Source organism: Rhinoraja longicauda, chromosome 4 (assembly GCF_053455715.1).
Source record: "Rhinoraja longicauda isolate Sanriku21f chromosome 4, sRhiLon1.1, whole genome shotgun sequence".
Classification (NCBI taxonomy): Eukaryota; Metazoa; Chordata; class Chondrichthyes; order Rajiformes; family Arhynchobatidae; genus Rhinoraja; species Rhinoraja longicauda.
Genome location: NC_135956.1, coordinates 5,055,186 through 5,078,562, shown reverse-complemented (window position 1 = coordinate 5,078,562; position 23,377 = coordinate 5,055,186). Strand labels below are relative to the sequence as shown.

Below are 23,377 nucleotides of genomic sequence, written 5' to 3'. Positions count from 1 at the left end.
CCCAAAACATCACCCATTCCTTCTCTCCAGAGATGCTGCCTGACCCGCTGAGTTACTCCAGCATTTAATAACGTGCGTTATCTCCGAGAGCAACAGAGTGCAGTCTTATCCTACCCTCGGCTCACACTTAGTCAGAGTTTTTAAAGGACGAAATGTACAATAGATCAACTTCATTCATTCTTTGGTTGCACTTTGAAGCTGAACTCTCAGCAAAGTTGCCATCTGATTGTCCTGTCAGATTGCCTTCAGACCATATACATTCAGCACTGTCTGTCTCTTTGTTCCTAATATTAACCATCTCTGTAAAAGCACAAGTTCACCTACTGCTGTAATTTTCAACAATCCAATTGTTATCACTGCCTTTCATTATTCCAAAGCACTTCTGGACAGCACTCATCTCCAGCCTTTTATGCTTTTGAACACCCAAAGCTCTTTTTTTATTTTAAATCTCAATTCATACAGCACAAACTTTGTGCGCAGCCTGCTGTAGCTGCCAAGACAACCATACATCAGTGTTTCTGCAAACTCCTCCATCCCTTTCAATGTCCAATGACTCCGATCTCCATTCCTGGCTTCCTCTACAAACTCAATTTAATCGTTCCACTGCTGCAGCTGTGCTTTCAGTCACCAGAGCTTTAAATGTGTGGAGGTTTTCTTCTCAAATGCTTTATCTTTGCAAAACTTCTTCCTCCTTTAAAATGTTCTTCAAAGCCCATCTCTTTTACTTACCTATACCTGTCTCTCTCGAAAGAGCCCTGTTAAATTATTGGTCAACTCCAGACTTCAGTCTGAAGGGTCTCAACCCGAAACGTCACCCATTCCTTCTCTCCAGAGATGCTGCCAGTGCCGCTGAGTTACTTCAGCATTTTGTGTCCACCTTTGATTTAAACCAGCGTCTGCAGTTCTTCCCTACACATCTGTTAAATTATTGTTACACTCCTCTGAATTGCTGCAGAATATTTTATCACATTAGTGCCATATAACTTAGTGCCACGATTTTATGCAGTTCTAAATGAATTCTGAACGTGAAATCCAAATATGCATAAATATTAATTACTTAAAGGGGCTAGTCACTTTATAACACAGCAATGAACCTTATTGTATTCTAATCATTAGTGTCGGGACTGTCGAGACTGTCATACGTTGAAAGACTGGAGCGACTAGGCTTGTATACACTGGAATTTAGAAGGATGAGAGGGGATCTTATCGAAACGTATAAGATTATTAAGGGGTTGGACACGTTAGAGGCAGGAAACATGTTCCCAATGTTGGGGGAGTCCAGAACAAGGGGCCACAGTTTAAGAATAAGGGGTAGGCCATTTAGAACTGAGATGAGGAAAAACTTTTTCAGTCAGAGAGTTGTGAATCTGTGGAATTATCTGCCTCAGAAGGCAGTGGAGGCCAATTCTCTGAATGCATTCAAGAGAGAGCTAGATGGAGCTCTTAAGGATAGCGGAGTCAGGGGGTATGGTGCGAAGGCAGGAACGGGGTACTGATTGAGAATGATTGGCCATGATCACATTGAATGGCGGTGCTGGCTCGAAGGGCCGAATGGCCTCCTCCTGCACCTATTGTCTATTGTCTATTGTCTATTGTCAGAAGCTGAAAACAGAGCAAATTCTTTGAGAGTCTAATTTTGTCAGCTTTTGACCTGTTGCCAGGTACTTCACAAAAGTGTTATGTTAAAGATTCGGAGAATACAACATCCCATGGGAACTCTCACCTCTCACTGATTGCATCAGTGCTGCAATCAAAATCCATCAGGAATTGGCAATACGGATCAATACACCAGTGACCGTTAGTGGCACTTCACTGGCTGGATGTCCCCTTAAGGCCATCCACAACCTCAGCAAATTACAGCAACATGCATCAGATGTAGGGCGGCACGGTGGCGCAGCGGTAGAGTTGCTGCCTTACAGCGAATGCAGCGCCGGAGACCCGGGTTCGATCCCGACTACGGGTGCTGTCTGTACAGAGTTTGTACGTTCTCCCCGTGACCTGCGTGGGTTTCCTCCGAGATCTTCGGTTTCCTCCCACGCTCCAAAGACGTGCAGGTATGTAAGTTAATTGGCTGGGCAAATGTAAAAATTGTCCCCAGTGGGTGCAGGATAGTGTTAGTAAAGGAGGATGGCTGGTCGGCGCGGACCCGGTGGGCCGAAGGGCCTGTTTCCACGCTGTATCTCTACACTCTAAAAATATGCTGCACATATTCTGGATGGTAACCACAGCTTTGTCACTTGCCATGATACTCATTTGAGTGGCTTGATGTCTATTTTTGTTACACAACACTCATATAATATGCTCCGGATATTGTGCAATTGTTTTGGGCCTTATCGCTGTGTTGAATCAATAAATGGATATCACTTTCATTTATAGAATTGTTTCCCAAAGAACATCTGGAATCCACAACTCCACTAAACAAGAGATGACATCAAGGCGATGAACACAGAACAGTGGTCCTGTGATTTCACTGCACTTTGGGCTAACGATAGTGAGATCTTAAGTATCCTAAGAGTTCCTCCTCAGCAATAACCACAAAATAATTTGGACATTTATTTGATGTTGTCTATGTTATATGTTGCATAACCTGTTGACTGTTCCAAGCTTTGGATGTGAGACTTGTTATACACATTGTTTTACTATCATGGCTGGATTACATTTTCCAATTCATCACTTAAAGTTTCAATCTAAGTCACAAAAACACAAAACATAAGAGGTTTTTCTTTTTGCCCTGTGGTGTGGTATGCCCTTGGCCTTCCCTTGGCTAACAGAACACTCAAAGTTTCAAATGCATGTTCTTCCAGCTGTTCACGCAAATAGAATGGGAGTTGTTTCTACACCACAGTCACATCTGTAGAGTCATTTAAGTTCCTTGGAACCATCATCTTCAGGGACCTTCAATGGGGGGCCATCATAGACTCCACAGTCAAAAAGGTCCAACAGAGGATGTACTTCCTGCAGCAACTGAGGAATCACAATCTGCCACAGACAATGATGGTCCAATTCTATACTGCTATCATTGAGTCCGTCCTCACCTTCTCCATCATGGTCTGGTTTGGCTCAGCCACCAAGCACGACATCCGGAGGCTGCAACGGATCGTTCGCACAGCTGAGAAGGTTGTTGGCTGCAACCTTCCCCCCCATTGACCAACTGTACACTGCAAGGGCCAGGAAGCGAGTGGGCAAGATCATCTCTGACCCCTCTCACCCTGGCCACAAACTCTTCGAAGCACTTCCCTCTGGAAGGCGACTCCGGACTGTCAAAGCAGCCACAGCCAGACATAAAAACAGTTTTTTCCACGAGTGATAGTTCTACTCGATAACCAAAGTCTGTAGTCCCTTTTTTGCTCTGGTTTATTTTCACCCACATGTTTAGACCGTAAAGGTGTATCCTTATTGTTTTGATGTGGTTCTGCTTTATTCTTAATTGTTAACTGTATGTTTGTGTTGTCATTTGTGAGCGGAGCACCAAGGCACATTCCTTGTATGTGCACATACTTGGCCAATAAACTTATTAATTCATTCATTTTAGATGAGAAACAAATGATTTCCTCTTCGAGTTAAATTCTGAAAAAATTTGTTAAGTTGAAAGGCAGGTTTATTTATTACTTCATGCCACTGATGTCTCCAAAGGTTCCCAATGATAAATGTGGTACCATCTATAAACCACAGCAGAAGTGGTCTTGTTTTAACAAAGCTCTTTTTTTTGTTTTGCAAAAACCCACTGAGAAAATTAAAATTCAGTCTCAGAGAGCAACCGAGAAATAATTGCTTAAATCTGTCATATTACTGATTTTACTCTGAAGGCCATCAAACCTCAAGCTGCACACAACGTTTAAAACACAAAAAAGAACTTGCAAAATTGATTAAACCATCTGTTATTGAATTTAACCAACAGATAGCTGAAGGATTCTAACTTATTAGAAGGGTAATTTAAAGTCTAGGTCCTTACATCATTTGGGATTTTTATTACTTTTCTTAATTTAGTTTCCTATTAAGATGCAATTCACTGCGAAATTGCTACTTTAGAAAAAAAAAAATTCAATAATAATTTGACACAAGGTTAGATTATATTTAAGGGATGTTCAATTGCTAAAATAATATTTAAAAAACATTCTTGATAGATTTTGCACTGAAAACTATTGTTAGAAACAGAAAAATAGGTGCAGTAGGAGGCCATTCGGTCCTTCAAGCCAGCACCGACATTCAATATGATCATGGCTGATCATCCAAAATCAGTACCCCGTTCCTGATTTCTCCCCATATCCTTCGATTCCATTAGCCCTCAGAGCTAAATCTAACGCTCTCTTGAAATCCTCCACTGCCTTCTGTGGCAGAGAATTCCACAGATTCACAACTCTCTGGGTGAAGACGTTTTTCCTCATCTCAGTCCTAAATGGTCTCCCCCTTATTCTTAAACTGTGACCCCTGTTTCTGGACTCCCCCAACATCGGGAACAGGTTTCCTGCATCTAGCCTGTCTAACCCTTTAAGAATGTTTCTCGAAGATGTTATATAATATATTCATTACCGTGTCTGAGATTGTCGTGTCGTACAAAAGCTTCATGGGTGTAAGGTTGTCAAGCACGCAAACAATTGTAAATGGAGTTAATTGAAAATACCACTTTTGCACTTAATATGCAATGGTTAAAATAAAACAGTTTCTCAGCTGGAGGAAGGGAGAGAGATCTCCTCCCATCTCATGATAGTTCTCTCTATTTTCACAATACTGAACTCACAGTATAGATTCTCTCCTCTCTGTACTCACAATGCTTCTCTTTCCCTTTCATAATCAGTTCATCACGCACCTCACAATTTCATTCTTGCCATTCTCACAATATTTCCCTCTCTCTCTCTCTCTCTCTCACTCGGCCCCCTTCAGAATGGATGTCAAATACCCCTTATTCTTAAACTGTGGCCCCTTGTTCTGGACTCCCCCAACATTGGGAACATGTTTCCTGCCTCTAACGTGTCCAACCCCTTAATAATCTTATATGTTTCGATAAGTTCTCCTCTCATCCTTCTAAATTCCAGTGTATACAAGCCTAGTCGCTCCAGTCTTTCAACATATGATAGTCCCGCCATTCCGGGAATTAACCTAGTAAACCTACGCTGCACGCCCTCACTAGCAATTCTCCAACATGTTGTGTCTGTCTTTGGTTTTAACCAGCATCTGCAGCTCCTTCGTACATACTTCATTTCCTCTCGCTCACTTTCCCTTCCCCTTATGTCTTTTCCTTGTGCAAAGCAGAGCAAATGAACAGGTTTTATATAAAGCAGAGACATCTGCAAGTTTATTTCCTTTTACCTTGCTTCATGATGAGCAGGCCATTAATGATTTATTTTCCTATGCTTTTCAATGAAGTTTAATGAGCAACAAAGGAGACCCTATAATCATTTCATCAGTTCCTGCTGTGACCTCCTCTGTTGTTGAGTTGTTTCGAAGTTCATCCTCACAATACCCATTAGTGCGTGTTCCTCCCACCCACAAATCACACATGTTTTATTGCCCCAAGGATCCCTTTGGAATTCATTCATTTTTAGATTGCTTCCGCAGACCAAATCGATATAATTGGCATCTTTTGTCCAAGGCTAAGGATTAGAATAATCTCTTAGAATTTTTGCAATGAAATGAATAAATAATTATCTGCAAAAGCCTATCCAATTGAAAATATGTCTTCAATCATTCATTTGCACAGCTTTGGAAAGATAATTTCATCTTTGCATGGAATTTTTAACATAATTCAAATCTGATTTCTGTGCAACAAACTGCAGCTCCTAGACTGTGGAACAGCATCCCTCTCCCCATCAGAACTGCCCCCTCCATCGACGCCTTTAAGTCCAGGCTCAAAACCTATTTCTACTCCCTAGCGTTTGAGGCCCTCTGAGGGGGCGCTGTGAACTGTTTATGTATGTGCTGTTATGTTTGTGTGCCATTGTATGTCAGTTTCTTAGTACCTGAACTGATGTACAGCACTTTGGACAAAGTGGGTTGTTTTTAAATGTGCTATACAAATAAAATTGACTTGACTTGATATAATGAAGTACCTGAACTACACATTACAACTGTACTCACCATGGTAAACAAGTTGAAAACCTTCATTAGTTGCTCCAGAATCTGTATTAAACTCCAGCCACAAATGGTTCGATGTACTGCTTAAAGTCACAGCCTGCATTCCAGTGCCAAAGAAAGCTCCCAGAAGATGGGCAGAACTGTCTTTTCCATCGTACACCTGATCAAAACAGATAAATAAAGAGACTCGTCATCATGACTCCAAGTACCAGGTAGACATACGGGCAAAATAAGATCAACATAACACAAACATTACTTAAAAGTCAGATTTTGGTGAACTTCCAGTCGGCCATGATATTATTCTGGAGAAGAGGCGAATAATTGGCTTTTAATCTTATATTTGCAGAAATATATGAATATGTTTGGCGTGAGCTCCACCCAACAATTCAGAACCTGTGAGAAGTAAAGGAAGGAAGCATTCATTGCCAACCATGAAGAAAGCCTTGCACAAAGGCTATATTATTTATTTTATTTGATGTTGCATCCATGTGCAGATGGACAATGAATGCATCAGGCATCATCTAGCCCACAGCTAACAATGGGCCGTTTCCATCACCATCCTTACTTTTTTTGCATATCTCTCATTCATTTGTTCTTTTTCTCTCTACATCACCGTTTGTATCTCTCGTTTCCCTTTCCCCTGACTCTCAGTCTGAAGGAGGGTCTCGTCCAGAAACGTCACCCATTCCTTCTCTCCAGAGATGCTGCCTGACCTGCTGAGTTACTCCAGCACTTTGTGTCGACCTTCGAAGCCATCAGGCATGGTGGCCAGCTAATCAAAATGAAGAATTCTTGTGTATTGCAAACCGAATGGCCTACTCCTGCACCTATTGTCCATTGACTTGATGTAAGTGCAAAATTGTCCCTTTTGTGTGCAGGGTAGCATTAATGTGTGGTGATTGCTGGTCAGCGTGGACTCGGTGGGCCGAAGGGCCTGTTTCCACACCGTATCTCTAAACTCAACGAAACTACTGCCAACAAATAAAAGGGAGTTAGGTTCTAGTGGATACGGCCATTTCGAAATGTCCAGGTCGAAATGAGAACTATGGTGAACATCAGGCTTCAGTGACTTGGGATAAGGTAAGGCGAGGACCCTTTTTCTCCATCTTACTACCTTAGTTAAAGTGGGTGCTTGTAAGGGCTACGAAGGCAGTGGTATAGCAATCCTGCAGGTTGTTTCGAATGGGAATTTCAGACGTTAAAGGGTCAGAACAGGACAAGGAGTTAGAGGAGAGCTTTTTGACGCAGTTTGTGGGTAGATCATTGAGAGAAGGAGCATTACTTGGACTTTATCTTGTGGAATGTGGCTGATCAAGTGGAGGGATCGTCAAAGGGGATCATTTTGGAGAGAGTGACCATAACATCCCATATTTTAAATGGTTATGGAAAACAAAATGGATGGACCAGGAATAAAGACCTTGAATTGGGGAAAGGCAAGTTCATTAACATGAGGGAGGACCTGGCAAAGGTCGATTGAGAGCATCCACTTGGAAGTAAACCTATATCTGCACCGCGGGGAGCATTCAAAGGAGGGGTAGCAAGAGTTTGAGGCTGACATGCTCCTGTAAAAGGCAGGGGTGACCAGTAGAGGGAGCCCTGGATGTTGGGGGGGATAGTGAGGGCTTGAGAACAAGAGAAACAAAACATGGAAACGCATGACAGATATAGGGAACTAAAGGCAGTGGAGGCTTGTCAAGACCAGTGCTTCTTAAACTGGCGAATGGTTCACCCAAGGGTGAATGAAACTAGAGGGGTGCAAGAAGGGTGAATGACTTAATGTATATAAAAATATACACAAGGGAGAGCGAGACGGAAATTACCAAAACACATAAGAAAATCTAGTCGAGGATGAAGGGAATTTTGTGATAAAGACTCAAGGGTGAATGAGTTTAAGAAGCTCTGGTCAAGAGTATAAAAAGTGTAGAGAGGCACCTTAAAATAAAATTGAAAAGCTAAGATGGATCACAAAAACAATCACTGACCCAGACAGGACTCAGGAAAATCTGAATGTGTCTGCAAGTATATCATATCATCATATCATATCATATATATACAGCCGGAAACAGGCCTTTTCGGCCCTCCAAGTCCGTGCCGCCCAGTGATCCCCGTACATTAACACTATCCTACACCCACTAGGGACAATTTTTACATTTACCCAGCCAATTAACCTACATACCTGTACGTCTTTGGAGTGTGGGAGGAAACCGAAGATCTCGGAGAAAACCCACGCAGGTCACGGGGAGAACGTACAAACTCCTTACAGTGCAGCACCCGTAGTCAGGATCGAACCTGAGTCTCCGGCGCTGCATTCGCTGTAAAGCAGCAACTCTACCGCTGCGCTACCGTGCCGCCCAACAAAAGGCAAACGATTCATGAGGGAAAAAGCAGGGCACAACATGAGTGGGGATCTGCATACGGACTCAGATAGTTCTGGTTAGGTCCTCCATAAATAATTTTCATCGATGGCACTTACAAATTCACCTGGTTGAGGCCTGGATTTGAGCAGTTCAATTCCGAGGGAAGACTGGAAAAGAGAGGTTCTCACTGAAGTGGAGGAGTTTATGCTGGGATTGGAGAGGCATGATTAAGGTAGATACGATGATGCGTGGCATAAATAGAGGGGACTGCAGGAAACTTCTCAATTTCAGAGGGAGATAAAGGGTATACATTTTGGATACAGGGGATGGGATTTAGAGGAGACTAGACCCAGTGGACCCATTGGGCCCAAACCTGTCCTGCATTGGTGCAGCACCCTGTCCTCCCCCCTCCCTCTCCTCAACCCCCCCTCCCCTCTCCCTTCTCCCCCACTCCCCCCTTCCTCCTTCCCTCCCTCCTCCCCTCACCCTCCCTTTAAACTTTAAAATGTGAATAATCTTAAAAATATAACAGCGATTTCAATAAAACTACTTGCATTATCACTAAAGTGACAATGTCACCATTGTAAGGTGGGCCTAAAATTGTCGCGCTATCGTGTACCGTTTTGGCTGAAGTTCAGTCACAAACAAGATAACAAACGAGAGTTTTAGTATATGGATATGAGGAGCACCTTCTTCATCCAGAGAGTGATAAGTAACTGGGATGCACTGCCTGAGAGAGTTAAAGCTGCGTCACTGACAGCATTTAATACAGTAAGTGTCTACAACCAGGGGCCACAATCTAAGAATAAAGGGGAGGCCATTTAAAACTGAGGTGAGAAAAAACTTTTTCACCCAGAGAGTTGTGAATTTGTGGCATTCTCTAACACAGAAGGCAGTGAGTGTTTGACTATGGGTGCTGATTCACAAAATGTTGGAGTAACTCAGCAGGTCAGGCAGCATCTCAGGAGAGAAGGAATGGGTGACGTTTCGGGTCCAGACCCTTCTTCAGACAATGGATGCTGCCTGTACGGAGTACATACGTTCTCCCCATGGCTGTGTAGGTTTTCTTCGAGATCTTCGGTTTCCTCCCACACTCCAAAGACGTACAGGTTAACAAGTTAATTGGCTTGGTATAATTGTAAATTGTTCCCAGTGTGTGTAGGATCGTGTCAATGAGCGGGGATCGCTGGTCGGTGCAGACTCGGTGGGCCGAAGGGCCTGTTTCCATGCTGTATCTCTAAACTAAACTAAACTAAACTGACTCACAGAAAGCTTAGTGGCCAAGTGTTTGGCAATGGGATTCATAAGGAAAGAGTGCTCACTGGTCAGTGAGGGGAAGTTAGACCAAAGAGTGTCATTCTACGACTTGATAAGTCATTTCTATGACTCTATCATATATCATATTGTAGTGGCCTGGCGGAGGCCAGAGAAAAGGCATATATATATACAGCCGGAAACAGGCCTTTTCGGCCCACCAAGTCCGTGTCGCCCAGCGATCCCCGTACATTAACACTATCCTACACCCACTAGGGACAATTTTTACATTTACCCAGCCAATTAACCTACATACCTGTACGTCTTTGGAGTGTGGGAGGAAACCGAATATCTCGGAGAAAACCCACGCAGGTCACGGGGAGAACGTACAAACTCCTTACAGTGCAGCACCCGTAGTCAGGATCGAACCTGAGTCTCCGGCGCTGCATTCGCTGTAAAGCAGCAACTCTGCCGCTGCGCCACCGTGCCGCCTATCTCCAGTGATACGTATTACTGCTCCTCAATGGCCAAATCAATTGTTCGTTCATTGTGCACCTACATCAGTCTTACAAAACTGCCGCTGGAGTGTTTAGTGTGTAGTTTCCAATACTGTGGATCACATTCAATTCTATACATCCTGAAATAACCCTTCTGTGCAAGGTGGTAATGAGAGTCGCTGTTTGCATCGTGGTAGACTTGTTTTTCATACAACACCTATCAACTAAAAAGTAGCAAGTAACAATGTGTTGTAAGCTATAGAAACATAGAAACATAGAAAATAGGTGCAGGAGGAGGCCATTCAGCCCTTCGAGCCAGCACCACCATTCAATGTGATCATGCCTGATCATCCACAATCAGTAACCCGTGCCTGCCTTCTCCCCATATCCCTTGATTCCACTAGCCCCCAGAGCTCTATCTAACTCTCTCTTAAATTCATCCAGTGATTTGGCCTCCATTGCCCTCTGTGGCAGAGAATTCCACAAATTCACAACTCTCTGGGTGAAAAGGTTCCTTCTCACCTCAGTTTTAAATTGTCTCCCCTTTATTCTAAGACTGCGGCCCCTGGTTTTGGACTCCCCCAACATTGGGAACATTTTTCCTGCATTTAGCTTGTCCAGTCCTTTTATAATTTTATATGTCTCTATAAGATCCCCTCTCATCCTTCTAAATTCCAGTGAATACAAGCCCAGTGTTTTCAATCTTTCCTCATATGACAGTCCCGCCATCCTAGGGGTCAATCTCTTGAACCAACGCTGCACTGCCTCAATTACAAGGATGTCCTTCCTCAAATTAGGAGACCAAAACTGTACACAGTACTCCAGATGCGGTCTCAACAGGGCCCTGTACAACTGTAGAAGAACCTCTTTACTCCTATACTGAAATCCTATCTAGCAAGAAGAGCAAGAAATCATGGAACAATATTTGTGTTGTGCAGATCTTGTACACCTTATTGCTCATGATAACATTGAAGATGAAACAAGGTTTGTGATTCTAAAGCACAAAACTCCCCTCTGGCCTTGCCCCAGTCTTAATCCACACAGTGCTACTTCAAAGTGTGCAATCATGCACCAAATAATTTGCGATTTTGTGTTTTGAAAGTAAAAATCGAGTGGAGAAAGTGGAAGATGCCACAAAATCTCCTGAAATTGATTCTTTGATGATTGCAGTCGTAAAGACTGGAACAGTAACATCTGGTGGAAGAGCAGGTTTTACTGACAGCACCTCCAGGGCTGCAAACAATGAACCGTTTCATTGTCAACTCAACTGCAAATTCTGTACTAAAAGTTGAACCAGTCATACCAGGGATAGTTTAAAGAGATTTGCCACTTAACATTCTTCAAAGTGAACTTAAATTTTTTTTTGTCCGGGTTGTTGCAGAGTGAGTGGGGGGCTGTCACTCACTCTGAAGAAGGGTCTCGACCCGAAACGTCGCCCATTCCTTCTTTCCTGAGATGCTGAGTTACTCCAGCATTTTGTGAATAAATGCCACTTAACATTGCTGCCTGTTCTCAGTCTCCATGCCTCAGTGGCTACATCTAGCCTTTCAGAAATGTTAATGACGGTGCTGAAAAGTTTCTGATGTGGAGGAAGATGCTGAGCAATAAAATAATTAGATCATTAAAAAAATATTGAAGCCAAATGGCACATGTCACTCTTTAAATTGATTTATAGGTTACACAACATGTTTTTCTTATTGATAAGACTGGCGGAATTGCAGGAAATGTTCCACCAACTTTACTTATTTATTAATTGTGGGTGATGAATATGTACCCGAGGCAAATGATTCGGTACCAAACATCATAATGAAAGGTTTCACAGGGAGGGTGAGAATGGTCAGCTCGGCAGGACCTTTTGGACAATACAACTGAACGTAGCTTACAACTTTAAGCTTGGCCAGAGGACCATTTCCATGTCCACAAAATGCTAAGAATGTACAACACATCTAATTTTGGGATTAGAATGAGAACAGTATTGATTTCTCTGACTTCAAGTAACCCCTGCATTCCCTCTCTCTCCATTCCTCCCCCACCCAAGTCACACCAGCTTCTCATTTTCACCCAGCAAACAGCCAACAATGGCACGGTGGCGCAGCGATAGAGTTGCTGCCTTACAGCGAATGCAGTGCCGGAGACTCAGGTTCGATCCTGACTACGGGTGCTATACTCTACGGAGTTTGTACGTTCTCCCCGTGACCTGCGTAGGTTTTCTCCGAGATCTTCGGTTTCCTCCTACACTCCAAAGACGTACAGGTATGTAGGTTAATTGGCTGGGCAAATGTAAAAATTGTCCCTAGTGTGTGTAGGATAGTGTTAGTGTGCGGGGATCGCTGGGCGGCGCGGACCCGGTGGGCCGAAGGGCCTGTTTCTGCGCTGTAACTCTAAATCTAAATCTAAAAAATATCATCGTTACTTTTTGTGCACATCTTTCATTCATTGTTCTATATTTCTCTACATCAGCGTCTATATCTCTCGTTTCTCTTTCGCGTGACTTTCAGCCTGAAGAAGGATCTTGACCCAAAACGTCACCCATTCCTTCTCTCCAGAGATGCTGCCTGTCCCACAAAATCCTCCAGCATTTTGTGTCTATCTTCGGTTTAAACCAGCATCTGCAGTTCCTTCCTGCACATCTAATCTTTAGATGGGAAGTCGTCCATATTATAAAAGGATCCTTGGTTTCATGGTCAAGCACCTGAGAATGATGAGTGTGCCACCTACTCCACAAACTGCAATTAGTGAAAAGAAGTTAGTAAAAAGGGGACTCAATGGGGGTGGGGTGGGGGGGAGGGAAGAGGTTCTACTTTTACCAACAAGGTGTTAGGAGAAATTGTGCCCGAGTTTCTTTTCAGGCAAAAAAAATGGGGAACGCCAATTGGGCGGTCACGGTGGCGCAGCAGTAGAGTTGCTGCCTTATAGCGAATGCATCGCCAGAGACCCAGGTTCGATCCTGACTACGGGTGCTGTCTGTACGGAGTTTGTACGTTCTCCCCGTGACCTGCGTGAGTTTTCTCTGAGATCTTTGGTTTCCTCCCACCTCCAAAGACGTACAGGTTTGTCGGTTAATTGGCTTGGCATAAATGTAAAAATTGTCCCTCGTGGGTATAGGATGGTGTTAATGTGCGGGGATCGCTGGTCGGCACGGACCTGGTGGGCCGAAGGGCCTGTTTCCACACTGTATCTCTAAACTAAAACGCCAAAAGGAATGAGCACTGAGACATGGGAAGACACAATTTTCTCACGAAAGTCTTCCATAATTAAAGGACTTATGAAATGCTCCACTGAATCAGACTTTAGTGAGGTATCCATGGCATCTGTCAATTGCAGAGTTTAGCATCTTTGCACGGTCAAAACGAGGTGCTGGAGGGACTCAGCACTTCTCCCACCATTTTGTTTTTTTTACGTAAGATTTCAGTGATCTGCAGTCTTTTTCTCCGGTGCTTTTACATATGTTGATGATAGCGCTCATTTCTGTTTCATGGCCTCTTTCATATATTCATTGGGACTGAGCATGAAGCTTCAAACCTGCTGTGATTATACTAACTGGTGGTGCTTAAAGCTGCTATCACAAGCTGGTGCAAAATAATATGTCCACACTAAAACTTACTGCATCCAGGACCACCTGTTGAAAGTCCCAAGTGTACTTTCCCATTCCAGCTATAACTGATGCCATTTGCCAGCTGGTTTTCCCTGGACATTTGATTGAGATCAATTGTTCAATATAATCAAGTCCAGCCAAATCCCAGACCTCTATTTTGGTGCTCTCCAGTGTGTTTACTCTGCTGTGCTGTCCTTCAATACAATGAGTTGTCATTCCAAGATTGCTGCTTGATTCTCTGAGGCAAATCATAAACTCATAATTTTCTCAGACGGATTTATTTTCCAAGTGTGAGAACCATACAAATTGTCGACCGACGAGTGCAATCAATAATATTCCTGTTTGATGTTCATCTTGTGAGAATTAACCCTCATTGAAATGTACCAGGAATTGGTAGGCCAAGTGGGTCATTGTAGCCAAACTCATTTCAAATCATTTCCAACTGGAATTAATTCAGAAGGTGCCAATGGATATTCCCTAAATATTTATATTAAGTTTTCTTTTTAATCAGTCTGGAAAAGGCCCCACCATAGAAGAGTCCACGTCGCGGGGCTGGAAACTGGAAGTGTCCCGAGCTAATTCTACTACCACCATCATCTATTGTACAAGTGATGGCTCCCACTGATTGTCGCCGGAAGCTTGCGCCCTTTTAAGGATGGACGATGACAGTGATGTAACATTTCAATGATGGACACAAAAGAAGAAGTCTGATAAAGAGGCCCGACACAGAGTTACCTGTCTATTCCCTCCACTGATTTGCTGACTTCCTCCAGCACTTTGTCGCCTTTGCTCACAATTCCAGCATCCTTAGTTTTGTGTGTCTCCTTTTACTTTTACCTGACTGCAGCATGGATTCATTCCAGTAGGAATCAGTGATATGTAAATGGGAGAAGCATTCTCTCTCTAAACCAGTAATTCTAAAGTCCAGTGAATAACCTGTGTCACTCCAATAGTGGACACAAAATGCTGGAGTAACTCAGCGGGACAGGCAGCATCTCTGGAGAGAAGGAATGGGTGACGTTTTGGGTCGAGACCCTTCATCAGTCTGAAGAATGCGCCGTGACCTGAAACGTCACCCATTCCTTCTCTCCAGAGATGCTGCCTGTCCCGCTGAGTTACTCCAGCATTTTGTGTCTATCTTCGGTTTAAACCAGCATCTGCACTTCCTTCCTACTCAATTCAATGGTTATGGTTGAACCAGCAGTAATGGTCAAACCAATATTGCCCACATTCGGCAGGAGAAATATACATTTTTTTAAATCCATCTCCATCATGTAAAATACAGTCTCCTTTCTGTTCCCTTCCTAAGTAACAAGAATCAACATGCTCTTTTTCTAATCAATACTGTTCACTAAAATAAACAATTACATGCAACAACATACTAAATTTAAACCTGTCTTGGTCACAAAACATTAAAATGGGTATTTACGCAGAATTGAATGAGGAGATTGCTTCCTATTTTGAAGTTGCTGAAATTCAAATCAATCAAACCCCATAACATTATTCATCAGCAAATCTATTCAATTGTGGCAACTTTCCTTCCTTTAATTCTAATTTCATGGAACACATCTGGAGAAAGTCTGAAATATCAAGATGAGACCTTCAAAGAAAATAAATAGCAGGGGGCATATAACATACCACAGGCACAAGAAACAATGTTGTCTCTGGATAAATTTTTAGCCAAAAATTCCTTCCTGTATTAGAAGTGGTCGCCTTGATATAAAGAGCTTAAAATATATTCATCGTATTAAAAAAAGATGCAATTTTAATCGCAGTGTTAATTAATAAATGTTGAACTGCCTATTTAAAATTGTGATTCGCCTTTTAATAAAATATCTATTTGTAGTTGTGTTAGCAAATTAAAATAAATTTAAAAGATAAATAAATCTTTTAATGTCCTGTGCCCAGGAACACACAGCTTGATGTTTTATATCTCTGTGAAGCCCAGTAAATTAATGCAGTTGTTGGAAACTTTCAGACATGAATAATTCCTGGTGGGGGATTGTGCAGGTTGGGCAGTTTCTAATTTTACTGTGATGTTTAAAACTAGTTCAATAGACTGCAGAAATCTGAGTTGCACCACACAGAGATTAACTCAAAATTCAAAAATATTTCCCTGTGTTGTTTCAGCACACAGAAATTGGATAGACACACACTGCCCAATCACATATAGATCTGATGAAGAGTCACGAACAGAAATTTTAGGCCTGTTTTGTTCTCCACAGATATGCAGAGTATTTCCAGCGTTATTTTTAATGCATAACTAGACAAAGTGGGCTAGTTATGCATTGGTGCAGCGCCCTGTCCTCCCCCACCCTCCCCTCAACCCCCCCCCCTCCCTTCTCTCCTTCTCCCCCACTCCCCCCTTCTCCCCCACTCCCCCCTCCCTCCTCCCCTCCCCTCCTTTTAAACTTAAAAATGTGAATCACTTTAAAAATATAACACCGATTTCAATAAAACTACTTGCATTATCACTAAAGTGACAATGGTGAGTAAGGTGGACCTAAAATTGTTGCGCTATCGTGTACCGATTTGGCTGAAGTTCAGTCACAAACAAGATAACAAACGAGAGTTTGAATATATAGATTACAACACCTGCAGTCTTCTTTTGGCTTTTCAATTATTTTAAACGTCTTGGGTTATCTCCGATGACAAAATATTATGTGATTCTCTTGTTGTCACTATTGTTGTGTTGATCATTCTCTGCTTCTTGTGTTTTTTGTCCAGCATTTTCTCAGACACATTACACATCCACTATTTCATTTTTTGTTCTCTTCATAGATGTAACACTTTAAAAATATTTTCTAATATTTGAATCTTATATACACACATTCCAGTGAGTTCCGCTCGCTATACTTTGCACAATGGTTCTCCGTTTCTCTCAGTAAATTGCTTTCTTTCACACAGAAGCGGCCTTATGTTTTTTTTTTGGTCTCATTTGCCATTGAGTCATGAACAAAGATTCCAATTGACCACCTTCTAGTTGACACAGAACAGGTCATGTCCCTCTTGTGGTTTGAAGCCACAATGCTTCTCATTGGGAAACATGGTAACCGGGCAGCTTTCTCACAGGTAACCACCAACTACAGAACTGCCAGAGTAAAACTAAAGTGATAACTCCTCTCACACCCAACATCAGCTACGTAACCACTTTGGAAATATTTGCCTGGAAATAATGGAAAATAGTTCAGGGTGGGGAGAAAATTCCATTCCATCCTCATGAAACTGATAATTAAAAATTATTAGTTATCTTACTCATTGTAAATTGTTTTCTCCTCAAAATTATTAAAGGGCCGTGTGGTGACAGCCTAGTCACCTGTAGTCGCCTAAACAATCACCTAAGTGGGACAGGGGTTTAAGAGGTAAATTGTATTTTCCTGCCAGATATATCTTAAGGTATTGCATCCATTAATTTTAATAGAGAAATAGTGGATTGGAAGGACAGGCATAGAAAACAAGGTCACGTGGATAGAAGCAATTCTTAGATGCCATTTACCAATTAACATTTACTTAATTCACCAATAAATAAACACTTATTGGATGATTTAAAAAAAAATGAAAATGGTTGAATAATAGTTTATTTCAATAGATGTGAATCTTAAAAATGCACGAGAACTCTCATGGAGAACTGATGAAAACCCTCATTGTGTGTTACAGCCAGGCACAATGCGACTGTGAAGTTAGCTACACCATTTTGCTGCCAACATCCTTGACAGAGACAACTAGCTTATGCTTCATATGAATACTTGGTGCCAACATTCGAGCAAGCAAGCACCAGGTGTTTTGGCAATGTTTTGCTGGGTCTTGGCTAAGAATTATTTGTATTGGTGCAGCACCCTCTCCTCTCCTCCTCCCCTCCCCTCTCCCCCCCATTCTCCCTCCTCCTCTCCCCCCTCCCCTCTCTCCCCTCCCCTCTCCTCCCCATTCTCCCTCTTCCCCTCCCCCACCTCCTCTCCCCCTTCCATCCCCCACAACCCCCCTTATCCTCCCTCCTCCCCTCTCCCCCCCTAGGAGATAGATTTAAACTTTAAAATGTGAATAACTTTAAAAATATGACACCAATTTCAATGAAACATCTTCCATTAGCACCAAAGGGATGACGGTGAGTAAGGTGGGCCTAAAATTGTTGCGCTATCGTGTACTGTTTGGGCTGTAGTTCAGGAACAAACAAACAAGAGTTTTAGTATATAGACTCTGAGCACATGAATTCGTAATATACACAATTTTATTGTGGGCCAACAGGCAGTTCTGCTAAAATTAATGTAAATCTAAGAAGTTGGTACTTACTATTAATTAACTTTGTTGGCAGAGAGGAGGTGGTGGTAGCGATATTGATCTCTGACAATTAATTCTGTATAGTGTCATCAAGGAATATTTGTAAAATAGCACATTGGTGTGCAGGGGAAATAAAGGCATACTGCACTAATTCCACAATAGGTTTTGCAGAATAAAACAAACCCAGATGGACCCAAATTGTTTACAAATCACCAGGAAATCTTAGAACAATACCAGAAGTAGTTTCTCAATTTGCATTGCTTACAGAATGTGAAGATTAGACAAAACTGTGCACCTTAGAGGCTGCGGCACAGAGTGGAATATGATTTTAATTTCCACGATTGGAAATAAAATTCATATATCACCACCTGCTGTTAAGTATTCTCATTGGCCTTCTGAAAATCCAACAAACAACATGCACAGACTCTGGCCATCCTGCTATTTACTTCCTCAAAGAATTTCAACAGATTTATCAGGCAAGATCTCCCCTTCACAAAATTATGCTTACTTTAGCCTATTTTGTCATGTGCTTCTACGTAGATTAGTTTAGAGATACAGCGTGGAAACAGGCCCTTTCGGCCCACCGGGTCCACGCTGAACAGCAATCCCCGCATATTAACGCCGGAGATCCGGGTTCGATCCTGACTACGGGTGCCGTCTGTACGCAATTTGTACGTTCTCCCCGTGGGTTTTCTCGGAAATCTTTGGTTTCCTCCCACACTCCAAAGGCGTACAGATTTGTAAGTTAACTGGCTTGGTATAAGTGCAATTTGTCCCTCATGTGGGTCTCGTGTAGGATAGTGTTAGTGTGTGGGGATCGCTAGTCAGTGGGCCAAAGGGCCTGTTTCCACACTGTGTCTCTGACAATAGACAATAGACAATAGGTGCAGGAGGAGGCCATTCGGCCCTTCGAGCCAGCACCGCTATTCAATGTGATCATGGCTGATCATTCTCAATCAGTACCCCGTTCCTGCCTTCTCCCCATACCCCCTGACTCTGCTATCCTTAAGAGCTCTATCTAGCTCTCTCTGAACTAAACTTGAATAATATTAAGCCTGAAGTTAAGTCTCACTGTTTCCACTACATTAGCCATGTCACTACCTAATAAAGCAGGCGTTGACTGACAGTGAAATGTTGCTTAGTAACCAAGTTCAGCCACACATATGGTTGGTCTGTGTTAACCTTGAAATTAGACAAAATATACCTCAGCTGTTCTCTGTAATGAGCTACAAATACCTAATTTTAGCAAAAAGCAGCTAGCATGATCAGGCCATAACTGAAAACAACTGACCCAGAAATTTAGATTGCAAACGTGACTTGAGAAAAAAAAAATGTGGAACCAGCATATTAATAGTGCATTTTGGATAATGAAAATTTGCCCTTACATAATTCACATAATCACAACCCAAAAATTGAAATATGCAATAAAATCCACTCTCATGGGATTTAAGTGAAATAAAAAGCACTTCAAAAGCATTTTTGATTTTTTTTTTAACTTCATAATGTTTCTTGATGAATTTGCAAATAAGACAGCTTTGCTTTACAGAACATCGAGGTATGGATTGGTTGACTGTTCTCTTCAAATGCAACCCCACCCTCTATAACATGTTGTGGGAGGGAGGGGGTCACCTATACAAACTAAACATAACACAAAAAGTAAGGAAATTTGTGTTTGGTAGATTATTTCTTTGTTGTAACAATGCTTCTTGGCAATAAATCTTATACCATTGGAAAGCCTGTTTATTTCCCTTTTAAATGGTGCCACATTTGTAAGGAACATGCATTTGTGGGATGAGCAGCAGAGCTGAGTATATGGGTTGCGCCCATGAAAAATGTGCCAAATCCTCTCTGCCAATGCCAAACAGCTTATTCTGCTGTTGCTATTGACTCTTGTTTTGAGCTTCTGGTACCCCCAGGTGCTGACAATCAGGTCACTGATTGGCACCTGATTGGCAGCATCTGTGAGCATGGGCCCTGCTACAGTGGTCAGTAGGTGTCTGCTCCAAGAATCGGCATGCCACGTTTGACTGATCTGGATAGGACCCGTGCGATAGGGCAACTTCAAATTGGTGTTCCGCAAAACCAAGTTGCGGCATTATTTGGAGTGAGCCCTAGTACCATCTCCAAAGTGAAGGCCAAGTTCCATATAACGGGGGATGACAGAGACAGGCCGCGAAGTGGGCGTCCCAAGAAGACGACACCCGAAGAAGACCGTTTCCTCACCCTGTCAGCACTTAGGAACCGTAGGCTGTCTTCTACAGATTTGCAGTCAAGGTTTGCAGGACGATATGGCCGACGGCTCTCTGCCCAGACAATTCGGAACAGACTGCACGCAGCCAATCTCTGGTCTCATAGGGCTGCCAGGAGGCCTGCCATGACTGCCCTTCACCGTCAGGCCCGTTTGCGCTGGTGTCGGCAACACGTGCACTGGAACCTGAACATGTGGAGGAACGTTATGTTCAGCGATGAGTCCAGATTCTGCCTACGGCAGTTGTATCATAGGGTCAAAGTGTGGAGAAGACACGGAGAACGCTATGCTGATTGCTGCACCGATAGAGTAACATCTTTTGGTGGAGGCAGCATGATGGTGTGGGGCGGCATCTCCCTCACTGGAAAGATGAGGCTTGTCATCATTGGAGGCAATCTCAATGCAGAGAGATATCGAGATGAGATTCTGCAACCAGTGGCAATCCCATATCGCCACAGTCTGGGACCGAACTCTATCCTCCAAGATGACAATGCTCGCCCCCACAGAGCAGGGTTTCTCAGAGACTACCTCCAGAATTTGGGAGTGGAGAGGATGGAATGGCCTGCCAGCAGTCCTGACCTCAACCCCATTGAACACTTGTGGGATCAGCTTGGGCGTGCTGTTCGTGCCAGAGTGACCAACACAACCACGTTGGCTGACTTGCGACAAATGCTGGTTGAAGAATGGAATGCCATCCCACAACAGTGTGTGACCAGGCTGGTGACCAGCATGAGGAGGAGGAGGTGCCAGGCTGTTGTGGCTGTGTATGGTTCTTCCACACGCTACTGAGGCTCCTGTTTATTAAATGAATAAATTGTTAAATTGCCAATATGTCTTGTTTCTTCAGACTTCAATCATCCAATCCACCAAACAACACTGAACAAGAGTCAATGGCAGAATAAGCTGTTTGGCATTGGCAGAGAAGATTTGGCACATTTTTCATGGGCGCAACCCATATACTCAGCTCTGCTGCTCATCCCACAAATGCATGTTCCTTACAAATGTGGCACCATTTAAAAGGGAAATAAACAGGCTTTCCAACGGTATAAGATTTATTGCCAAGAAGCATTGTTACAACAAAGAAATAATCTACCAAACACAAATTTCCTTACTTTTAGTGCTATGTTTATATGCCACTTGATTCCCAAAATATCCAAACATCTATCAATCTTCATCTTCAATATGCTCGGGGACTGAACTGCTAGAGGAACTGCTGGGTAGATAATTCCAAAGATATGATAACTTCCATGCTGAATGGCTAACACCTTACATTGAGGCTATGAGCCATGGTTCTGGACATTCCATTCAGGAGAAATAGTAATCCTGTACCTGCCCTGCTCAGTCCAATGACAATTTTGTATGTTTCAATGAGATTCATATTTCTCTCATCAACGAGTTCTCTCTCATCTCAGTTCATTTAATCTCTCATCATTAGACATCAATCTGGTTGCATTCCTTCTCTTATCTGAAGAAGGATCTCGACCTGAAACATCACCCGAGATAGACAATAGACAATAGGTGCAGGAGGCGGCCATTCGACCCTTCGAGCCAGCACTGCCATTCAATGTGATCATGGCTGATCATTCACAATCATTCCTGCTCTCTCCCCATACCCCCTGATTCCACTATCATTAAGAGCTCTATCTAGCTCTCTCTTGAAAGCATCCAGAGAATTGGCCTCCACTGCCTTCTGAGGCAGAGAATTCCACGGATTTACAACTCGCCGAGTGAAAAAGCTTTTCCTCATCTCCGTTCTAAATGGCCTACGCCTCGTGCAATAAAGCCCAACATAATGCCCTTCATCATAATTGCTTGATATACCCCACTATTAAGTTACAATTAGTGTACAAGGATACCCATGTACTTCGGAAAGCAGTTGTGGGATGACTCTGGGTTCGGTACCGACCACACCGACACTCGCAGTGGGGTGAACTCACGTGATGTATTTAATTTACAGTGGTAAGGAGGTCGAGAACAGACAATAGACAATAGACAAGCATGAGGGCGCTGTCCCTCACCATCAGGGCACACGTGCAGTGGTGCTGGCAACATCGGGGTTGTCCTGGCAGCTCAGTGCAGGTCTTCGAAGGAGTCGTTGTGGCAATCTCAGGCCTCTCCCTGCAGTTATCCCTTGCCTCGAGAGGTGGCGCCGGTGGTCTCAGACCTATCCTGGCCCGGCAGCTCAGCTTTGGGCTTGACGAGGTGGTGCTGGCGGTCTCTGGGTTACCCTGGCAGCTCAGTCTTTGCCTCTGCGAGTGTGTGCGGGCGCAGTCCCTCATTTTCAATGGGCAGGAAGAGGTTCTGGCGTCTCAGGTTGGTTCCGGTCACTCAGTCTTAGCCACAGTAGAGGTGCTGGCTGGTCTAGGGTTTCTTCCCAGCAGTCCAGTCTTGACCACATGTTACTGGTGGTGGTTTCAGATTTGTCTCAGCGGCTCAGTCACTCTAACCTGCTACAGAGGCACACAGCGAGGCACCCACTTTGTTCCCCCCAGCTGGAGTGCCTGGGTTTTATAAGTATTAGACTGACGAGGTTCAGGTGGCCAAACCAATGTCAGCTAATTGGACCCAGCTGTTATATATGATGCTGGGGATTGGTCTCTCTCAAAGATACTAGAGGAACAAGATAGACCACTTGACCCTAATAACCGTAGCACGTCTTGGCGCCATTTTAGTAGGCAGAAACTTGCAGAAACATTTTAAAAAACAAAACAAAAATCTGTAAATTGATAGAGATATATTCTTCATTTTAACGGTACCATCACAAATACTGTTCCCCCAAAACACTGATTACACTGCGAGAGGCATAACGAGCGGCGGGTTTTGCCTACTAAAATGGCTCCTTTGCGTACTACGCTTCAGTATAGGCGATTTCAACGGAGTGGTTCATCTTGTTCCTCTAGTATCTTTGGTCTCTCCTGCCCAGTCAGCCAGTGATCAGGATCACAGCAACATCCAAGGGACGGGGACTGTCACATTCTTCCCCCCCCCCAGAATGCCTGACCCCACTGGCACCTTCTCCTCTCCAAGCTGTGAAGTGATTCTTTGCTCTGGGGACATCAGTGGATGGCAGGAATTTGCA

The 23,377-nt window shown here is 43.3% G+C and overlaps 1 protein-coding gene across 2 annotated transcripts in view; it reads right to left on the bottom strand.

The window, feature by feature from the left end:
• The window catches only part of csmd3b (CUB and Sushi multiple domains 3b), a 1,698,079-nt gene that overhangs the window by 365,743 nt on the left and 1,308,959 nt on the right, over positions 1 to 23,377 (bottom strand). For both annotated transcript variants that reach the window (XM_078397138.1, XM_078397139.1), the window contains exon 23: positions 6,076 to 6,232. In XM_078397138.1, coding sequence (XP_078253264.1) covers positions 6,076 to 6,232 — 157 coding nt within the window. The remainder of the gene's footprint in view (positions 1 to 6,075; positions 6,233 to 23,377) is intronic.